This window comes from Leptodactylus fuscus, chromosome 11 (genome assembly GCF_031893055.1).
Source record: "Leptodactylus fuscus isolate aLepFus1 chromosome 11, aLepFus1.hap2, whole genome shotgun sequence".
Classification (NCBI taxonomy): Eukaryota; Metazoa; Chordata; class Amphibia; order Anura; family Leptodactylidae; genus Leptodactylus; species Leptodactylus fuscus.
The window spans coordinates 24,415,095-24,435,305 of record NC_134275.1 but is presented as its reverse complement, the minus strand read 5'-3'; the positions used below and the strand labels follow the sequence as shown (position 1 = coordinate 24,435,305).

The window sequence follows — 20,211 nt, the reverse complement described above, 5'->3', positions numbered from 1 at the left end:
ACTTAGTTCTATTCCTCCCATACTATATATGTTTTTTACATTTCTGTTACCCAGATGTAGAACTTTGCATTTGTCCCTGTTAAATACCATTTTGTTGGCCTCAGCCCATTGTTCCAGTGTGTCTAAGTCCTTTTGAATACACTCTCTCTCCTCTCTAGTGTTGGCTATTCCTCCTATCTTCGTATCATCTGCAAATTTTATGAGTTCCCCAATAATTCCATCGTCCAGATCATTTAGAAAGATATTAAAAAGTACTGGGCCCAGAACAGAGCCCTGCGGCACCCCGCTTTTGACTTTCTTCCAGTTGGATGTGTAGCCATTTAGTATTACTCGTTGTGCCCGATCATTAAGCCAGTTGTGAATCCACCTAACTGATTTTTTGTCAAAGCCATACTTAATCATTTTTTCAATAAGAAGGCTATGTGATACTTTATCAAATGCCTTACTGAAGTCAAGATATACTATGTCCACGGCATTCCCTTGGTCCAACCATTCAGTGATTTTGTTGTAGAAGGAAATCAGGTTAGTCTGACAAGATTTATTGGTCATAAAGCCATGCTGGCTCTGGTTAATTAATGCCTTCCCATCCAGGTACCGAAGTAAATGTTCCTTGACAATTTGCTCAAAGATTTTTCCTGCTATCGAGGTCAGACTTACTGGCCTGTAATTTCCTGGATCGTCCCTTTTCCCCTTTTTGTAGATGGGGACAACATTTGCCCTTTTCCAATCTAAAGGGACCACTCCTGTTTCCCATGACTTACCAAGATGGACGTGGTCCCTCGGTTTCTGTATTTATTCCAGGCACTTCCCATCCCACTCCTGCTTACCTTTTTCTCTTGGGTCCAGTCTTTATTTGGGAGGTTTGTGTGAGGCACTCACACAGCAGGATAAAGTACCGAATGTTGACACATCGCATGTGCAGGGGAGGTGCGGGCCTACGGGATGTTAGACTGTACTATCGCTCTGCGGTGTTACTCCGCATGTTCAACTGGCGCTATCACAAGGGTAATAAGCAGTGGGTCTCTATAGAGGCCGACCTGCTTTCAATCTCCCTCCCTTCGCTACCATAGATCCCGGCTCACTTTCATCCGAGATCCACCAGGCACTCTCTCCTTTCCCTTGGATCTCTTCAGCCCAGCGCAGAGAAGACTGACTTGGCAGAAGTGAGAGGCTACATCATGGAAGACAGATTTGCATATCCTCAGTCAGCGCCATCTATTGGACTGCATGACTGAGGCACTGTCCTCCTAATTACATCATGGAAGACAGATTTGCATATTCTTCCCATGTTCCTTTGCACAGTAGAGCGCAAAATGGCTTAATAAGACTCCATACACCTAAATGGTGGTCTCTCCCTAAGGAGTGACGATATCCCCTTAGCCCTGTCTAGAAGCCTCTCACCTCTGCTAGGCGCAGCCTGACAGAGACTGACTTGGCAGAGCCATAGGAGGTCTTAATCTTTGCGGGAGAAATTGTTCTTCATGATGCCACCATTAATTATTCTGTATAATGTACTGGGAAGCTGGAAAAAAAATTCAGAATGGGGTTTATTTGAAGAAAAATGCATTTCTTCGACTTTCTTACAGGCTTCGGTTTTACGGCGTTCACTGTGCAGCCAAAATGACAGGTCATCTATTTTTTTTTGTATAAAGACTGTTTAATATTCACAATACAAAATAAATCCTTAAAAGAAAGCATGTAAAAAATTATTCATCATAGTCATCAATTAGTAGCATATAGAATGACCACAATCCTGCAATGTTGAGATCAAGATGCAAACATTGACTATTATTGCACACTGTACAAGGTATTAGACTACAGACTGCAATATGGCAGGAGGAAATGCAGCTGTCAGGAACAAGTTATACCATCCGCTTTAAGTTACCTAAAAAAAAAAAAGGAGAAAATACGACACTCAAGTTGACGTAAATGGGTATTTTGTTTTTAGCAAATACAATGTATTCATCATCACTTAAATTAAAAGGAACACAAATCACACAATGTGATTTGGTCAAAACAAAATGACAAATTATAAATGGAAACCAAAATCATTAACTAATTGAGGGCTGAAATCCAAATTGCCCCAAAACTCAAACTTAAAAAAATCAAATATTTAGAAAAAAAAAATTTATAGGTGGATCAAATCTGTGTCTCCTCATAATGTGACCTAGTATAGAGTATGGTCTCCACATGTTTGTATACACTCCCACCAAGGTCTTCCCAAACTGGATTTGGAGCATGCCCTTGCCAATTTCTGGGCTGCAACTGTACTTCTGCTCCAACTGATCAGACCCCCACAGGCAGTTTTGTCCCCCATTCTGAATGGAGCAGCGATGAGGTTGACTCACATACACCCCCCCCCCATTCATTTGAATGGGAGAACTGAAGGCAGAAGAGCATTACTCACATTTAGAGATGAGCAAATAGTATTCGAAACACTAGTTTCGAATACCTCGCTCCATAGGATTGAATGGGAGCAGCCGGCGCGCTGCAGGCGCCAGCGGCCAGCGCTTAACCCCTTCGCAATCGGCCGCTCCCATTCATTCCTATGGGAGCGGAGGTATTCAAATAGTATTTGCTCAACACTACTCATATTGAAATTAATGGAGAAGTACTCATGCAGACCTGTCCATCCCTCCTTTCAGAACAGGGTACAAAATTTCCTCCATTTTCTTTAATGGTGGACGTTTGCACCACCACCAATCTATATGTTATACCCTATTCTATGGAAATACCCCTTAAACTATCAGGTTTAGGAGTTGTTACCTTTGATTGATTCCAAAATCTCCTGCATTTTTTGAGCATCGTTTCGGTCTGGGCGACAGCTAGGTGTAATCTCCAGAACATAATCTGGCCCATAATCTGTGAAAAACTAAATAAAAAAAATAAAAATCTACTAAAATTACTGTGTACTGTAGCCTCATCCTTGCATTTCCAACTAAAATCTTTTCAAGAAAAGTGGGCAATTTACCCTAATGGGATTCTTTTAGACAGTACGGTGTTCTCTGTGGACAACTATATAAAGCCATGAACATATTAGCATAAGTTATTCACCATGTGATGGGAGTTTAGAGAATCTCATGCCCACCTTGCAGTAAAAACCGCCGTGCGGACACGCCGCAATTTCAAAAACTGGCGCAGTTTTGGAAAGCGCAGCAAGTCAATTATGCCTACGGAAACACCAGCGGTTTTCCCATAGGTATAATTGTAACAGAAAGTCAGTGGAGGAAAACTTTGCGAACTTTCTGTCTAAAGTGCTGCGGGAAGAACTGTGGTGTGCTGTTGCTGCGTTTTTTCCTGCAGCACTTTCTTGCCTTAACCTATAGAAGTCTTATTTTCAATTGAAATTATAGTGCTCAAATATTTCTCAGCTTTATACAAAAAAAATTGCCATCATTCACATCAAACTGTCTCAATGTGGACAATATACATTCAGTTCCATAGGAAGCCATATAACTTGTAAGTATAGTTTTGAAAGCCAAAGTAGCCAGAGGAAACCCATTCGAAAACATCCAAACTCCAAGTAGACGTTGCTCCTGGTTGGATTGAAATACAGCACCTGTGTGCTACAAAAGAAACCGTGGAACTGAAATACTGTTGAAAATTAAAAGGGTTTTATCATGTTTTCAATTTGGCATCCACAAGATAGATGGTAAGTGTCTATTTGGTGGGGATCTAACCAGGGGACGCCACCGGTCATCATCTAACCAGGGGACGCCACCGGTCATCATCTAACCAGGGGACGCCACCGGTCATCATCTAACCAGGGGACGCCACCGGTCATCCCAGGTGCAGCCCCTTTAACAGTAGAAACATATCCATAGTTGTGGATTTCATAATAAAATATAAGAAATGGTGTAAGATTTGAATCTTCATGGATAACCAAATTCCTAGCTAGGCTTCCGTCCCTCCTCCTGCTAGCCTGCCAGTATGTTCTACATTTATCTACTAGATTGAGTCTTCCATGCTTCAGGGCAGTATATGCGGCATACGTGTAATCTTCCCATACTACTTTATAGTTCTATTAACCCACTGTTCATTTTTGGCTTGTTGTGCCCTAAGCACTGCTAGCTGTAAATGAAGCATTTGACAAGCCTCCTTCAATAGAGAACAGGTGAAACTAATACGAGTTTGCAATTATAAAGGAATCCAAAGGTTTATTAGCTTAAGAAAGACTTTGTAAAAAATGTAAAATGCAAGGACGGCAGTCAGCAGATATGATGAAGACGTAGGCTACCAAGCCAGGAGAACAAGGAGTCAGTATGTAAGTCACATACAGAGGAGTCTTTGTATTATAGTGTCTTCTAACAAAACCAGCATTCACAAGCTTGGAAGGGCTAAAGTGAGTCAAGATTAAATGTGTATCATTCAGGTCTCTCCCCTCCCAAAAAGCCTGAAAATTGGCCTACAAATATTGTGTACCTCATGGTCTGGGATTTCAGAAGATAAGGTCCGGCCTAGGATTTCTGCAGTCAAATACGTCCAACAGCGAGCGGTATTCGGTAGATGGTATCCCCCTAAAACAGAGAACAGATTTCCAGCTGTAACAGTCAAATAAGTTCACTTTGAAAAATATTAATCGGAGTAAGGTGACAAGTCTGAATTTATTTACGGAAACTGAAGCTAGATTTCTACTAACATGTTACGTGGTCACTAGAGATGAGCGAACACTGACTTTGCCGGCGTCACAGCTGCTTCCGTTCATTTCTATGGGAGCGTGCTGTTCGGATCGGCTGATCCGAACAGTGTTCACTCATCTCTAGTGGTCACCCATCAGATCTGAGATTGCCTAGAGCTTCATATTCCCACTTGCACATCCCAATGATTATTTTAACGACTTCTGTACCGTTTCTGTTCCCTGGTTCAGGACCGGACACTTTTTTTTTTTGTACATGTGGTTCTGAGGGCGATGGCATTTTTTTCCCATTTAATTTGGTCATTATTTTTCAATGGTATAGGGCTTTATTTTTGTGTTTTTATTTTTCCCTGCTTTTTTTTCTTTATTTTAATATCTGTGAAAATATGAACAAAAGGAGGGGAAATGCCTTGTCTTTCATAATTGTTTCCTTAAAAAAACTAAATGGTTTTCTCTCTCTGTTAGGGTGTTTTACATGCACGCAGACGACAGAAACCTGATAGCAGAGTCCAGACGCTGGTGTGAACCCAGCGTCAGGCGGACCTACAAAACATGATGTGAAAGCACCCTTCCAGTCATTTTAACTTATTGTTGTGTCACTGGGGGTAAAATCATAATAGGCATTTGGATGGCATTTTAATTTTCCTGAAATAAACAGCCCCAGTTAATATAGAAATACAGCCTCCTATACTGTACTCTGAGCTGATCTGGGTTCTCTAGGACCCAGCATTTCTCAGGTTCCTGTCTCCCCAGAGACCGCCAGGCATCATGGTGTCTCCCACAGCTGTCCCTGCCTTCTTTATGGGATGTCCGGCTGTAGTAACAGCCAGTACCCTGAGCTCATATAGCTGCAGGAACATGTATATAAATACATCCTTGCAGAATTAGAGGTGGACTACCTGGAAGGGAGCCAAGGGTAGGGTGGGAGTGGGGGGTTTGGAAGGGGCCCACGAGGTAGAGGGACAAGATGTGGGCCCCGAGGCTACATAGGTGCACTGGTGTAGGAAAAGGCCCACAGCGGCCACATGGCAAGCGGGGGAAGGGCACGGGCCCCCCATGCAAATAGGTCGCACAATAACTCACGCCTCCACGAACGAAGTCGCGGGTACTGCTAGTTTATGAATAAATTGACAACTAGGTCTTACCTATTCCACTGTCAAAGGGTCCTGTTACTGCCGTGGTCTGCAGTGACTGGACAGTATCAGACTAAGAATAGGCCATCAATACTAAAACCAGATAAACCCTTCAGCTTTCAGAAAACACCTTTAGGCTAAGGCCTCACGTTGTAGAAATGCAGCAGGTTTTATTGCAGATTTAGCTGGGGTTTTTTTAGCTGAAGTCAGGAGTGGCTTGAAAAGGAATGGAAAATATAAAAGGAAGTTCTTAGATGTTTCCCTTCTGTTTAATCCACTCCTGAAAAAAAAACACACCAAAATGTGCAACCTTGCAAAACTCACTCAAATGAATGGGATGCATAAAAAAAAAAAGTTAACTTTTTTTTTCTTTATTATTTATTTTTTTTTTTTTTTGGGGGGGGGCTTTGTTTCTTTCTGTGACAAAGTGACAAGAGAAGAGATCCTATCATGGAATTACCCATCATCTTAAAGATGGCTAACACAGACAACAAGATGAGTTGAAGGTTAAAATTGTTGACTACGGATGAGAAAATACGATTGTCATAAAAGTTTGGAGCAATAGTCATAAAAGAATAAGATAATGTCCTTACCTCCACCTAAGATCAAAGTGGGCAATTGCCACTGTAAGATGTACTTCAGGCATTTCCCAATGCCCTGTGGTGTCATGTTAAATGAACACATCGGGTCTCCTGCAATGGTATCCGCTCCCAATTGCAGAACAACTGCTTCTGGGTTGAACGCTGTAAATACTTCTTTCAAAACACTGGAAGAAAGGGAGGACACGTCATACAGTAAAATCTAAGAGCCCACATAAGGAGACCGTCATTATTGAAAGAAGTTTCACTATAGTTAAATCTAGGGCAATGTGTTTCGAATAGTTAAAAAACAAATCCCAAAGTTATTGGTGTCATGCTTGGTGAAGTCAGGGTTGAAACCTCTGCCTGACGTCTGTCCGCTATATTTTACCTTTTTGATTTTGAGCATTCAAATGACTCTGTCAAATGTGACCGAAGCATCTAAAGAGCAGCGGGGTGTGGGTGTCAACATGTTCTCCTGGATCTGGGGGCAGTAAACCATTGCTATGATAGCGGAGATGGATAGATTGGTGGCCTATTACTACTATTCTTCTACAGCACTATAAAATGTCACAGCCTGTAATTATATATTTGTAAACCACGTATAACATTAGGTCCTTAGGTGCAGATTATTATATCTGCAGGTCTGTATAATGATATTGTAAGATATTGTGCTAGTTGTCTACCAATCCTGTACACAATACACCACTTAAATGTAAAATGTATCAGAATACAGCAGATTTTTTTTCCAAGGGTTACAGTCAACCAAGATTTCATTAATGATTTGGCAAATAAGGTCAAGGAGTTTCAGTACCTAAAAATAAGTGCATAATGTAGAGGCAGGCATCATTCCTGCAATTGCATAAAGATTTCTTCTTACCCTTCACAGATTTGATAATATCGGTCATCCGTGATTCCATCCTGTAAGGGAACGTTTACACTATAGTAGCGCCCCTTGCCTAGGCCAATGTCACTTACATCACCGGTCCCTATAAAAGAATAAATTGACTTCCAGATTTGTATGACAATAATTTGTGAGTGCATTGTGAGAAGGAAACAACAAACTCGTATACACACTTACTCTACAATAATATTCCTGGCTGATTTTAGTTTGATCGTCCCTGTTAACATCACAATATTGTACATTGCTTTATAGAGACAATCATCACTCACATCCATTCCCATCCTTATTGCATACTAATCAATATGATTCCATTGTGTGGGTGGAACCATGCAAACATGGGGAGAGCATATAAACTTCATGAAGATTGTGCCCTAGTTTGGATTAGAAACCAGAACCTCAACACTGCAAGCAAGTTCAACTAATGCTGACTTGTTTAGGGCCAAGGTCTCACATTGCAGAAACACAGCGTTTTCGGTTGCAAATTTTTTTGAGCCAAAGTCAGGAGTGGATTAAACAGAAGGGAAACTTCTAAGTGTTTTCTTTATATTTTCCATTCCTGACTTAAACAGTTAATCTGATTTTAATATTGATGGCCTACTCTTAGGAGAGGACATAGATATCAGATCTGCGGGAGACAGACACCTGCGCTGTTCTAAGACAGCACAACTCATGGTATTGCTTACATTCCCAGAGCCAGGTTGCTCAATTGCGGTACGAACTATAGTGAAATCTATGGGACAGCACTACAGTACCTACACTTGCCGCTACAGTTTGTATGGCGTGTGAGCAGCGTGGCTTCCATAGTGCAAACAATAGTGGGAACTGCGCTCTCTGTACCATTGGTCTGAGGCAGTCCCAAGTTTCTGACCCACACAGATCAAATACTGATGTCCTATACTATGGCTACGCCATTAATACTAGAAACTGGATAACCCCTTTAAATATGGATTTGAAATATTAATGATCCTGTTTGACGATACTACAGGGTTTGGGTGAAAACTGCAGCTTCTAAGCAAATTAAACTACTCTGACTAGCGCCAACTTGAATGGGGACTGAGCTGCAAAAAGACCACATGAAAAACGATTGTGATGTCATTGGCTTTTGAAGTAGAAATGGTGCTCACTAGGGTTGAGTGATCGTGTTCGGAGAAAAATCGGATTCCGATCGGCGATCGAGAAAATTTCACGATCGCGATCGGAATTCCGAACACGATCTTTTTAGGTGGAATCGAGATCGGTAGTATTTCCCACAATGCCTTCACACTGAGTGTATAGTGTATACTCAGTGTGAAGGCTCCGCTGCAGTTCCATAGGAATGAATGGAAGCAGCCGGCACACAGCCTTAACCCCCTGCTCGCCGGCAGCCTCGTTTCATTCTAATGGAGACTAAAGTAGCATCTCTAGTAGCTACTTACCTCCAGAGATGGCTGCTCCGTGTTCTTCGCCTCGCTGCCGCTCCAGCTGCAGCCTTCTTCGCCTCGCTGCCCCCTCCCTGCCAGGTTAGGAGAGTGTGGGCGGGTTAGGAGAGTGTGGGTGGGTACAGGGCGGGGAGACGTGACATCTCCCCTCCCAGTACCCGCCCACACTCTCCTAACCCGCCCACACTCTCCTAACCTGGCAGGGAGGGGGCAGCGAAGGGAGAAGACGACTGCAGCTGGAGCGGCAGCGAGGCAAAGAACACCGGAGCAGCCATCTCTGGAGGTAAGTGGACACCAGGGGGGACTAAGTAGCCAGAGGATTAAAAAAAAAAAATCATCTGGCTACTTAGTGATTCACTACACAGCGTGGATTCTAACAATTCTTAGATTCCATGCTATATAGTGAATAGGATTGCTTTTAAAATCCGATCTCCGATTAATAAAAAAATCCCATTGACTTGCATTGGGATCGGGTTCGAATGAAAAATGATCGGAAATCGGATTTTAAAATCGATCCTGAAAAGTCAAGATCGGCTCAACACTAGTGCTCACCTGAGAGGTGTCAAGCAGCTGATCTGTCTCAGGTCTTAGGCATCTACTGAGCACATGTTGATGATCTAGCCTAAGGATAGGTCATGGGTATTTAACTCTTGGAAAACCCCCTAAGGCTAAGACCCCACATTGCATCCTACAGCAAAAAGAACACTGCAGGAAAAACCTCTGCAACAATCCATCACGGTTCTTTCTGCAGCGCTTTTGATAGAGAGTTTGCAGAGTTTTCCTCTGGGGACTGTCTGTTTCACCCATAGCTATGGGGAAATTGCTGGCGTTTCCACAAGTATAACTGACATGCTATGATTTGCAAAACCGCAATGGTTTTGGAAGTCACAACGTGCACACAGCGCATACTTTAATGCAAAGTGGGGATGGGATTCGCTAGAATCCCATCCACTTCGCTGTGACTGTAAAAAGCCACATTTATTTTTAATTTTTATTTTTTTTTATCTGCGGCATTTCCGCCACATGGAGTCCTGGCTACAACACATTAGTTGGAAAAATTATTCAGCCACAACACAACATAAAACAATACATGGAAAAACTATTTCTGGTGCTCATGGCCATGCAAGCAGAAAAGCATTACTAGCAGCCAGTGTTGAGGCAGAAATAAAGTGATTGTTTTTGTGAAAGAGGGTAACAGTCAGTTTCAGAACATTTTATTGAAACCAGGACACTATTAGGGTGCATTCACACTACTGATACGCTGCCTGATTCTGAACGTTAAAACACGTTCAGAATCAGCGCGTATAAAGCAGTTCCCATTCATTTCAATGGGAGCTGGCATACGAGTGCTCCCCATTGAAATGAATGGGCTGCTTTTTTCACTACGAGCAGTGCTTGCGTGTACAGCTCAGAATGAGCAGAGCTAGCCGTACACACGAGCACTTCCCATTGACTTCAATGGGACTGCTCATAGTGAAAAAAGCAGCCCATTAATTTTAATGGGGAGCGCTCGTATGCCGGCTCCCATTGAAATGAATGGGAACTGCTTTATACGCGCTGATTCTGAACGTGTTTTAACGTTCAGAATCAGGCAGCGTATCAGTAGTGTGAATGCACCCTTAGATAGAAGATTTACCCATGCAAGCATTGTGAATCCTTTAGCCAAATATAAAATGTGACAAAACTGTCAAAACAGCAATAAGACAAAAACATACATCATAGAGTAATAGTCGTTACTAAAATATTTCCTCATACGTCTCAATTTGAAACTTCAAGATTAGCAATATTTAGGACAATCACAATAATGTAAAGTTGAATGCACCAAAGACAAATGTTTTCTGGGCTCCACTAGTATTTTTCATACTGATGATGTACCAGCTGGATAGGTCATAAGTATCTGATTGGTGGGGAGGGGTCAAGGCACTGGAAACTACAGAGACAGCCAATACCTGAAACAGCTTTGCTCTTATTCAAGTAATAGGCACAGAGCTGCAGCTCAGCCACTGTATATATCAGTGATGCCCAGGGAATGCAGCTCTGGGCCTATTACACAAATACGTGCACAGCTGCCTCTGGCTCCATTTCTTTCTAGAAATTTCAGCACCCGGAGGTGCCAATTTTAGCTGTGAAAACATAAGTGGTTTTCCTTTAGATTTAATAAGGGAAGAAAAACTGCAGAGAAAACTGCAGCTGAAAACCCACTGAAAAATGCTGCGGGGGGAAAAAAAAAAAAAAAAAAAAAAGCAATGTTTAACTGCAATTTGCTATTTAGCATCAGAATAACCATGTATAACTACGGTGAACCAGCAGATGTGCATTCTAAAATAACATAGTGAGGAAAACAAAAAAACATACAGGGTATTTGTTTTCTAGATTTTAAGGACACGTTGATCCAGGGTTTTTATACTGACTGGAGTCGGGAAGTAATTTGTTCCCCTGAAATGGGGCAATTGGCACGAGCCTCATGGTTTTTTTTGCCTTCCCCTGGATGAACACTGTAGGGATTGTAGGGTTATAGGTTGGACTTGATTGACTAATTTCTTTATCCAACCTCATCTACTATGTAACTATGTTACAAAAAATTAGAATGCCATTATAAACAACCTACCTGGAAAAAAGCCAGGAGAAAATTTGTGCAAAGATACGGTCGCAACCTTGGATGTAAAACTAAATGCATCTTCTACTCCTGAAAGAAAAAAAACATATCAGTTCTACAACACCATCATGAATAATTTGGAGTCACTCAATGGAATCAAGAAAACAAGGATCAGGTTGCTGGTACTCTAAACAAGGATTTGTCATTGTGGAAACGCTGTGCAGGTAGTATGGTATCGAGCAGGAGGAGCTGAACGGATTGATATATAGGTTTGTGGGAAAAGATTCAGCATGACCTGTCAGTAGTCTTTCAATCCCTATTAATAGTCATAGGGGTGGTCCTACATAATGACCGATAACACCCCCCCCCATCTCTACACAATCACGTACTGAATTATACAGATTGTCTTCTCAAAACAGTATGGGGAAATTTCCTTCTTGAAAATGCACCACAATTCTGGTTCAATTCATGCCAAAAATAATTCATAAATAAAAAAAAGGGGTGCGCATGCCTAACACCACATTTTACTAAGTGATTGACCCATTCTGCAAGGAGTGCGGCTTGCAGAAAGAGGATGAGACTTAAAATGTGACACCATGATCCGAAACTGTAACAACATGTTGGCACATTGGGGATAATTTATTAAGACAGCATATGGTGGGCCAGTTTTAATACTGTGAGCCCTGGCTGCTGAGGGCTGTGGCTAGATTAGTAAACTCACCATTTTTTGTTTGATAAAGTGTATAGTGTTACATATAAGGCTCACAATCATCACTGTTTTAGATAGTGAGTTCTCTAATTTTTTTTTTCATAGCTAGAGCTACAATCTTGGCAGCATATAAAAGTTAACAAGTTTTGTAGGAGGAAGGAAACCCAAGATACAGCTATTTGATGTGACACCCCACACTTTGCCAAAATGCTACATCTGTACATACTGGCGATACACACAGAACACAGGACAGCGCTCCCTGCCAGTGCTTGCTAGAGAGAACTTTAGAATCTGTTTTCTATGAAAAGGAAGTAAAATAGGTTTCTAAAATATATTACAAAAAAGTTCACCAAAGTGGGGGCCGCATGGTGGCTCAGTGGTTAGCACTGTAGCCTTGCAGCGCTGGAGTCCTGGTGTTCAAATCCCGCCAAGGGAAAAAAAAACATCTGCAAGGAGTTTGTATGTTCACTCTGTGTTTGCACCCCATATTCCAAAGACATACTGATGGGGAAAAATGTACATTGTGAGCTCTATGTGGGGCTCACAATCTACATTTAAAAAAAAAAGAAAAAAAAAAGTTCACCAAATACTCCATGCACGAAAAAAAAAGAGTGAAAACTAAATTCTGGACTATTAACATTCAGCATTAGAAACTATGATAAATCTGATGCAATTTCAAGCTAGGTTGACATCTGTGTTCAGGCTTCTGTTTGGGGTCCGCTGTCTAGTTTGCACTGCCTGACTTTTGGACTATATTAGTAAAGCCTCTTGCAGACTACCATGGGAGAGATCAGTGAGCTACTCGTGTTATTCCTGGATAGGACACTGACCCATTCACTCTTATGGGCACATGTACACGGCCATGATTTCGACTGATCTGTGTGTGAGCTGAGAGTCCGTGCCACAAAATATAGAGCAGGTCCTATTCTATTTAGTGTTTGCGGAACGGATTCACCCATAGAAGCATATGGGACACTAAAATCCTAGGACAGCACACGGAGGTACAAAGTGTGTCATACATGTGCTGTCCATTTTTGCGGACAAGCTAGAGATATCGTTAGAGGTCTCCTGAGTTTTCTGGAGTTTTTTGTGGCTCCACAAACCAGGATCACATACTGATGGCACACTGTCTATTTTTGCGGACATGCTGCACTGATACTGAAGAAGCACTAAAGACACACTGATGACACCGTCCACAAAAAAAGGAACACCAAGTACTAGTTTGCAGATCGCAAAATACACAGTCATCTGCAACCAGCCTAAATCTGCTTCCATTTATCGATCTGCTCTCCATAACATGATGCTGGGAGATCAGACTGCTTGTCCAATGTGACTGATTGCCTGAAAGCACGTTTACATTTATTTGCCACATTTGAAGTCAAGTGCAGGAGGAAACATTTACCCTCTTGAATATGTCTCTGGATTTCATCTATCTAAAAAAACAAACCTCATTACTAATCAGATATTTTCACTCCAAGTGTCACTTTAATGGTAGAGATGAGCGAACAGTAAAATGTTTGAGGTTTGATATTCGTTTCGAGTAGCCCCTCAATAATCGACTACTCGAATCGAATATCAAACCCTATTATAGTCTATGGGGGGAAAATGCTCGTTTCAGGGATAGGTAATGTTCGATCAAATTATACTTACCAAGTCCACGAGTGAGGGTCGGGCTGGATCCTCCGAGCAGTCTTCTCCGTGCAGCGTCCCCGCGGCGTCTTCCGGCTCTGAATTCACTCTGCCAGGCATCGGGCCTGGGCAGAGCCGACTGCGCATGCCCGCACTACAAGCAGACATGCGCAGTCGGCTCTGCCCAGGCCCGATGCCTGGCAGAGTGAATGAAGAGCCGGAAGACGCCGCGGGGAAGCTGCACGGAGAAGACTTCTAAAAGTAGGAGAAGAACTAGCGTTGATTGGCCGACTGTATAGCATTCGGCCAATCAATGCTGGTTCTGCATCAAACTTTTACATTCGAACAGCGAGTGGTACTCGATCGAGTATTTCGAATACCGTAGTATTCTATCGAATACTACTCGCTCATCTCTATGTAACGGTAGTGTTTTTTTTTTGTTTTTTTTCTTTAATTTCTTGAAGGATTCACCTCCTGCACCTATCTCTATTCATTGTTCTGACTAGGATCACTGATCTGACCTGGAATCACGGATAATATTGTTCCGAACATATGTGAAATCTATGAACTTTGCACAGCGTAACCATTTATTTTTAAGAAGTACTGTAAGTCTTAGGTTCTGTTTGGTGAGCCAAAAATATGAACATTGTCCTGGCAACAAAAAGGTTAATGCTCTGCGAATATGTAAAAATAGAAATGTATTAGAACCATTACAAATGATTCTTTACCATCTCCATGATGTAAATCCAGATCGATGTACAGCACTCTGTCAAATTTTTGCCGCAGTTTCAAAATGCCTAAAACAGCATCATTTAGGTAACAAAATCCAGAGGCTTCATCTCTAAGGAAAAGGAAAGCACACATAAAGACTTGCTTGGTTTACATGCTATAGTTAAAAAACCCATCAGTCAGCATGCGTATAACTGTGCCCTTCCCCCAAAAAGCAAAAATGTGAGAGGAATTATTGATACTTGCATTGCATACAATTAATTGTCAGTGAAAACCCAAATTTAGCACCCCAAACACATGATGTGACAAAACACTAGTTTATATTTACAATAGACTTATTCCAGTTGGATTTACCCAGGGCTCCCACAATGCCTACTTCTTAGCATGATGCCAACCACCTGGCCAGTTAATGGCAATGCGGGCTTTGCCTTCCATTAGGTGTTCGGCTGCGGTGAGTGTAGCTCCCCCTACAGCAGCAGCATAGTCATAGACGCCTTCAGTGATGGGACAGTCATAACCTGAAAGATTAATGAAAATAAACAAAAATAAACTGCAAAGTTTGTAGCAGTTTTTATGCCAAAACCAAACATAAATAAATAAAAATTGGGAAATAAATATAACTAATGCTTGTTTCTTTCTTTGCTTAGGAATAAAAAGAATTTTCAAAATTAAGCCATTCTACAAATAAATGATAGCACTATGGTCACTACTATAAGGTACCGGGGATGGTTAAATAACGTTTTAGCTGCTAACAGACTCCCTTTAAAATACAAGAAAAGACAGTCTTAGTTGCCCACAGCAATGCAGCTTTAATATTTCAGAATATCATATGTAAGCTGTGCGATGATTGGTTGCTAAGACAGTTTTTTATTAAACAGCCCCAGTGAGTTGATTGTAAATTACATTATGCAGATATTGTAAAAGATCTCACTACTCTTACACATTAGCGCTCTACTCACCTAGTCCATACTCCACAGTTTCAGGGTCATCATTGTCGCCTTCTTCACTGACTTTTCGGAGGTGCTGTAAGTAGGAGTCAGTATGGAATGCCGCCATCTCCTCCATAGTAGCGACTTTAGGTTTGACAACCCTTAAGAAAACATGTCAGATAATGAAAACTTACCAAAAAAACATGAACCAACATTGTAAGTCAAAATGTACACTGCGGCTAAGGGCGGGTTCACACCAGCGCCCGATCTCCGTTATGCAGGTTTCCGTTTTCTGTCGGCAGAAGACGGAAACCGGCATTCGCTGTTCGCCAGTGAGTGTCATCTGCCCTCCGCAGCAAAACTGTTTTTTTTTTTTTTAGCTGGACACAAAGTCCTGCATGTCTGACTTTGTGTCCAGTTAAAAAAAACTAGAGGGCAGAAGACGCTCACGGGCGGACACTTTTCAGACCCATTCAAACATAACATAACATGCCTAAATGGAGTTATATCAAAGATTAAGTGATTGCATGGTCATTGGTCAAGTCCTGCAGTGATTGCCAGAATTGGTGTTTTTTTTCATTCAACTCAATAGCAGTGGCGTAACTAGGAATGACGGGGCCCCGTGGCGAACTTTTGAAATTCCCCCCCCCCCCCCCATGCCAAAGATCTCGGCCAACCAACTACCATCCCCCCCTGCATCTCTGTGCACACTATTATGCCCCATAGTGGTCCCTGCACACAGTACTATGCCCCATAGTGGCCCCTGTACACAGTATTATGTCCCATAGTAACCCCTGCACACAGTATTATGCCCCACAGTGGCCCCAGTACACAGTATTATGCCCCATAGTGGCTCCTGCACTCAGTATTATGCTCCATTGAGGCCACCCATGAACAATTATTATACTCTGGGGTCTTTTCAGACCCCAGAGTATAATAATCGGAGACCTAGGGGGTATAAATATATTACTTACCTATCGCCGACTCCGCAGCACTCTCCGCCGCTGTCGGCCATCTTCATATGACCGGGGGGCCTGCGTTGCGAGGCATATGGATGCAGGTCCCGGTCATGTGACATCTGGGACGTCACACAAGTAGGCCTGAAGCCTGCTTGGAGCCCGGAGAGGTAAGTAACACTATTTTCTATGTTCCATTACCTGTCCTGGGCCTCAAATTATTATACTGTTTGTGGGGCCCGTGGCGTCACTTACCAGGATCGTTAAGCAAGTAGGGCCCGTTACGATCTATTTTTTTTAAAAAACGCAGCCGTAGCAGCTGTTGCTGGGCTCCCTAATGTCCCGGGCCCTGTGGCAACCACTACCCCGGTAGTTACGCCCCTGCTCAATAGCCAAAAATGAAATAAAGTGATCAAAAATATATATCTGTACCTATGTATACCATGGCCACTACACAGTTTACAGAGTTGTCTGCTTCCCACCCTGTACACCGTGCAGATATCAGTTGATTATTGGAGGTTCCTGGGGTCAGACTCCATCAATCTGATACTGATGACATATACGAAGAATAAGCCATCAATACCAAGTCCTGGGGATCTCCTTTATGGCAGGTCCAGTAAATGCTTTAGAGTTTTCACAGCACAAATTACTGAGATGTCCTTTTACTGTAAACCAGGGCTCCCCTGGAATTGGATCTCACCTCATATCCCTGAGCAGTCCATAGGCTTCTATCAAAGAGTGCACCATGCTGGCCTAAGAGTAAAAAGATACCAGACACTATGATTATTGCTACAAGCCACACACATACTGTATATATATAAAATCCTATACATGAATATGCTGATCAGTATGCATTACAAACCTACCCGGGTCAATGTTATCCTCTGCCATATATCACATTTCATTTTATTTTCTAAGTGACCACAAGAGTAAAGGGCAGAAATAAGTTCCCAGCTACAGGATCCGACAACAGAGAGGTCACAAAATCTCATACAAATAATCAAATGAAGAATTATCAGCACATTTGAGCTGATGAGATCACTACATTGCCAGTTCTTACGCAGCCAGGTCTCAGGGTCCAAATCTTCGGCTATTCGCTGCCCCCATCCTTAGGCCCAATTCGCATGGGGACCCCCAAACAGAATACTGAACGCATTAAAAAGTAGTAGGTTAGAAACCACACGCACCCCATAGACTATAATGGGGTCCGTGTGTTTTTTTCCGTGTGGTGTCTGCATAACTCATGTAGAGAAAAGTACTGCAAGCAGCGCTTGTCTCTCCACGTTTCATGAGGAAACCACACGGAGGCCATTAGGGCTAGTTCACACGGGGTAAGAGGGGGCGGATTTTGGCGCGGAATCCTCCTCAAAATCCACCCTCTCACAATAGAGGTCTATGTAGACCGCTAGCGAGCTGCCCTCTCTTCAGGCGGATTCAGTGGCTGGTTCAGTCACAGCGTCCGCCTCACGACAGCACCCTCCGGACTAGGCCCATTCATTTGAGCCTAATCCTGTTGCAGCAGCCGCGACAGAATGTGCACATGCGGAATCCCCGTGTGAACTAGCCCTTATCGTGTATGGGGTCCATGTGTTTTCTAAGCTAACTGCTTTTTAATGTGTTCGATATTCCGTTCAAGGGGGTCCCCAAGCGGACTAGAATGCAGATGTGAACCAGGCCTTAGGAACCTAAACTTGAAGATGCCCAACATTTGCTGAAGCATTATGGCGCATGTGTACTTCCATGGAGAAGATGAGGTCTGAACACCTCTCTACAGTGCCCAATGTGCAGAAGAGGTAGCGGCCAACACCAACACTCACAGGAGGGGAGACACTGGAAGTGGTGCCTAAACCTCCCAGAATCTCATATATTATAGAACTACTGTATGAAGTCTCCCCAAGTACCTGCTGTGCCCCAGCACTGATCCCCACACCCTGAGCAGTAACCAGCACAATGTGTGGCCAGGTGACGAGCAGCAGCTCCTCTCATAAACCATCACTGCCTCAGCAGCTGATCACAGTCCTCCTGCAGCAGCTCCTCTCATATACTATCACTGCCTCAGCAGCAGCTCCTCTCATATACCATCACTGCCTCAGCAGCTGATCACAGTCCTCCTGCAGCAGCTCCTCTCATATACCTTCATTACCTCAGCAGCAGCTCCTCTCATATACCATCACTGCCTCCGGCACCACAAGCCGGACGTGCCCTGTCAGCTCTGCTCTCTATTATTTGTCAGCTCTGCTCTCTATTACTGTCTATCTGCAGTTCCTCCCGCCCGATCCTAACCCATAACACTCACCCGGCGCGGCACTTTGGTGTGCACATCGTCGCACAGCTGCACGTATTCGGGACTGTAGATGTAAACAGGGGGTTGCGCCTGCTCCATGCCGGGGAAGCAGCTCACAGCACTGGGGAAACGCGTCCCCTATGTCCGTCCTCCTAAAACTTCCCCGCACGACAGGGACGCAAAGCAACCGTTCCGCTTCCCCTCTCCAGTACAGAGTTTAGCAGATAATTCTCCTTATTGCCATAGTATATGCACAGCCATTACCCGACCGAACAGTCCTAAACTTTCCTCTTAGAGAAGTTGTGCAGAAATAGGAGGAAGCCATTGAATGGCAGGAAAGCTGTAAAATAAAAATATCTATATATATATTTATATATATTTATATATATAAAGCAGACTCACTGTTCTTCAGTATTTTGTTATCTGGCGCTGTCTACTCAGTCTCATGCTAGTGGTCCTCAGCCTCACAGTAGTGGTCCTCAGCCTCACAGTAGTGGTCCTCAGCCTCACAGTAGTGGTCCTCAGCCTCACAGTAGTGGTCCTCAGCCTCACAGTAGTGGTCCTCAGCCTCACATGACCACCATGACACCATTCAGCAGCCTCATTGGTCGCTGGAGAGGGACAAGTGATGTCAGTAACGTACATCGCCATTGATTGGTCTCAGCAGTCGTGCAAGGCTGAAGACCTCCAGAATCTATGATGCGTGAACACAAGACCGAACGGACAGCGGTGCACCAAGAACATATGAGTATTAGAGATGAGCAAGTACTATTCGAAATGGCAGTTTCGAATAGCACGCACCCATAGGAATGAATGGACGCAGCCGGCACACAGGGTGTTAAACAGCAGGACGCCGGCCCTGTCTGCGTGCCAGCCGGCTCCTTTCATTGCTATGGGATGCGTGCTATTCGAAACAACTACTCGCTCATCTCTAATGAGTATGCCTTATTATTTAACTTCACACAAACCTCACTCACCCACTGGTTGTTACCATTTTGTTTCCAGACTTCCTTTTTCGGCCTCCGCCAGGCCTTTGGTGGTGGCCAGTGGTTGGGAAATTATTTTAAATACAAATACTAAATACTTTCATCCCAAAGTATTTTAAATAGAAATACTAAATACTACTTCAAAAGTATTTTAAAAACACTAAAATACTTGAAAAATTTAAACAAAAAATTTAATAAAAACAAAAAAATGGAACAATTGAACATAGGCTAAATGGAAAAAGAGCTTTAAGTTTATTTCCAAAACTTTAAAAGTTATTATACATTATTTATGTTATGTGCTTGTTTGCGTTCAGAAGACGATTTCAAATGTTTTGTCCGACAGGCGGTTTCTTCTCGGTGAGGAAATTATTCCCGCTCGAGAAAATAAGTGTTTGACTGCAGCCGATGAGAGTAACGCACTGTATAGTCGGATGAATGCATATTTGATGTGAGGGAATTTGTTCAGAACTAGAATTTAAAGGGATTCTACCATTAAAACCTCTTTTTTTTTGTGGATAAGACGTCAGAATAGCCTTTAGATAGGCTATTTGTCTCTTACCTTTAGATGTGATCTCCGCCGCGTCATTCCTTAGAAATACCAGTTTTTACCAGTATGCAAATGAGTTCTCCCGCAGCGATGGGAGCGGGCCCCACCGCTGCCAGAGAAGAGTCTCCATGTGCCGCCTCCTTCTTCGTCCGCTGTGTCATCTTCAATGTCTCCTTC

General features: G+C 42.9%; 1 protein-coding gene across 3 annotated transcripts; it reads right to left on the bottom strand.

Annotated features, from left to right (window-relative positions):
- Positions 1-1,689: 1,689 nt before the first annotated feature.
- Positions 1,690-18,635, bottom strand: HDAC8 (histone deacetylase 8). 3 transcript variants are annotated; one of them, XM_075260291.1, is made up of 11 exons: positions 18,514-18,635; positions 16,918-16,970; positions 15,292-15,422; positions 14,709-14,850; positions 14,332-14,444; positions 11,278-11,355; positions 7,228-7,336; positions 6,363-6,535; positions 4,423-4,517; positions 2,767-2,872; positions 1,690-1,885 (listed from the first exon to the last, which is right to left on the bottom strand). In XM_075260291.1, exons 1-11 carry the CDS (start codon positions 18,598-18,600, stop codon positions 1,863-1,865), a joined length of 1,110 nt encoding a protein of 369 aa, XP_075116392.1. In that variant the 5' UTR covers positions 18,601-18,635; the 3' UTR covers positions 1,690-1,862. The 3 variants fall into 3 exon arrangements, with proteins under 3 accessions (XP_075116392.1, XP_075116393.1, XP_075116394.1); XM_075260292.1 differs by having other exon boundaries at positions 11,278-11,349; XM_075260293.1 differs by lacking the exons at positions 1,690-1,885; positions 2,767-2,872; positions 4,423-4,517; ... (1 more) ...; positions 7,228-7,336; positions 11,278-11,355 and having other exon boundaries at positions 14,349-14,444; positions 14,687-14,850.
- Between the last annotated feature and the right edge of the window lie 1,576 nt (positions 18,636-20,211).

Bases quoted from the DNA above. Each gene is read 5' to 3' on its own strand.
- HDAC8 (XM_075260291.1), bottom strand. From the start codon at position 18,600: ATGGAGCAGGCGCAACCCCCTGTTTACATCTACAGTCCCGAATACGTG. The intron at 14,851-15,291 runs GTGAGTAGAGCG...TTAATCTTTCAG, and splicing joins AACTGTGGAGTATGGACTAG to GTTATGACTGTCCCATCACT. The intron at 6,536-7,227 runs GTAAGAAGAAAT...CCTTTCTTCCAG, and splicing joins TATTATCAAATCTGTGAAGG to TGTTTTGAAAGAAGTATTTA.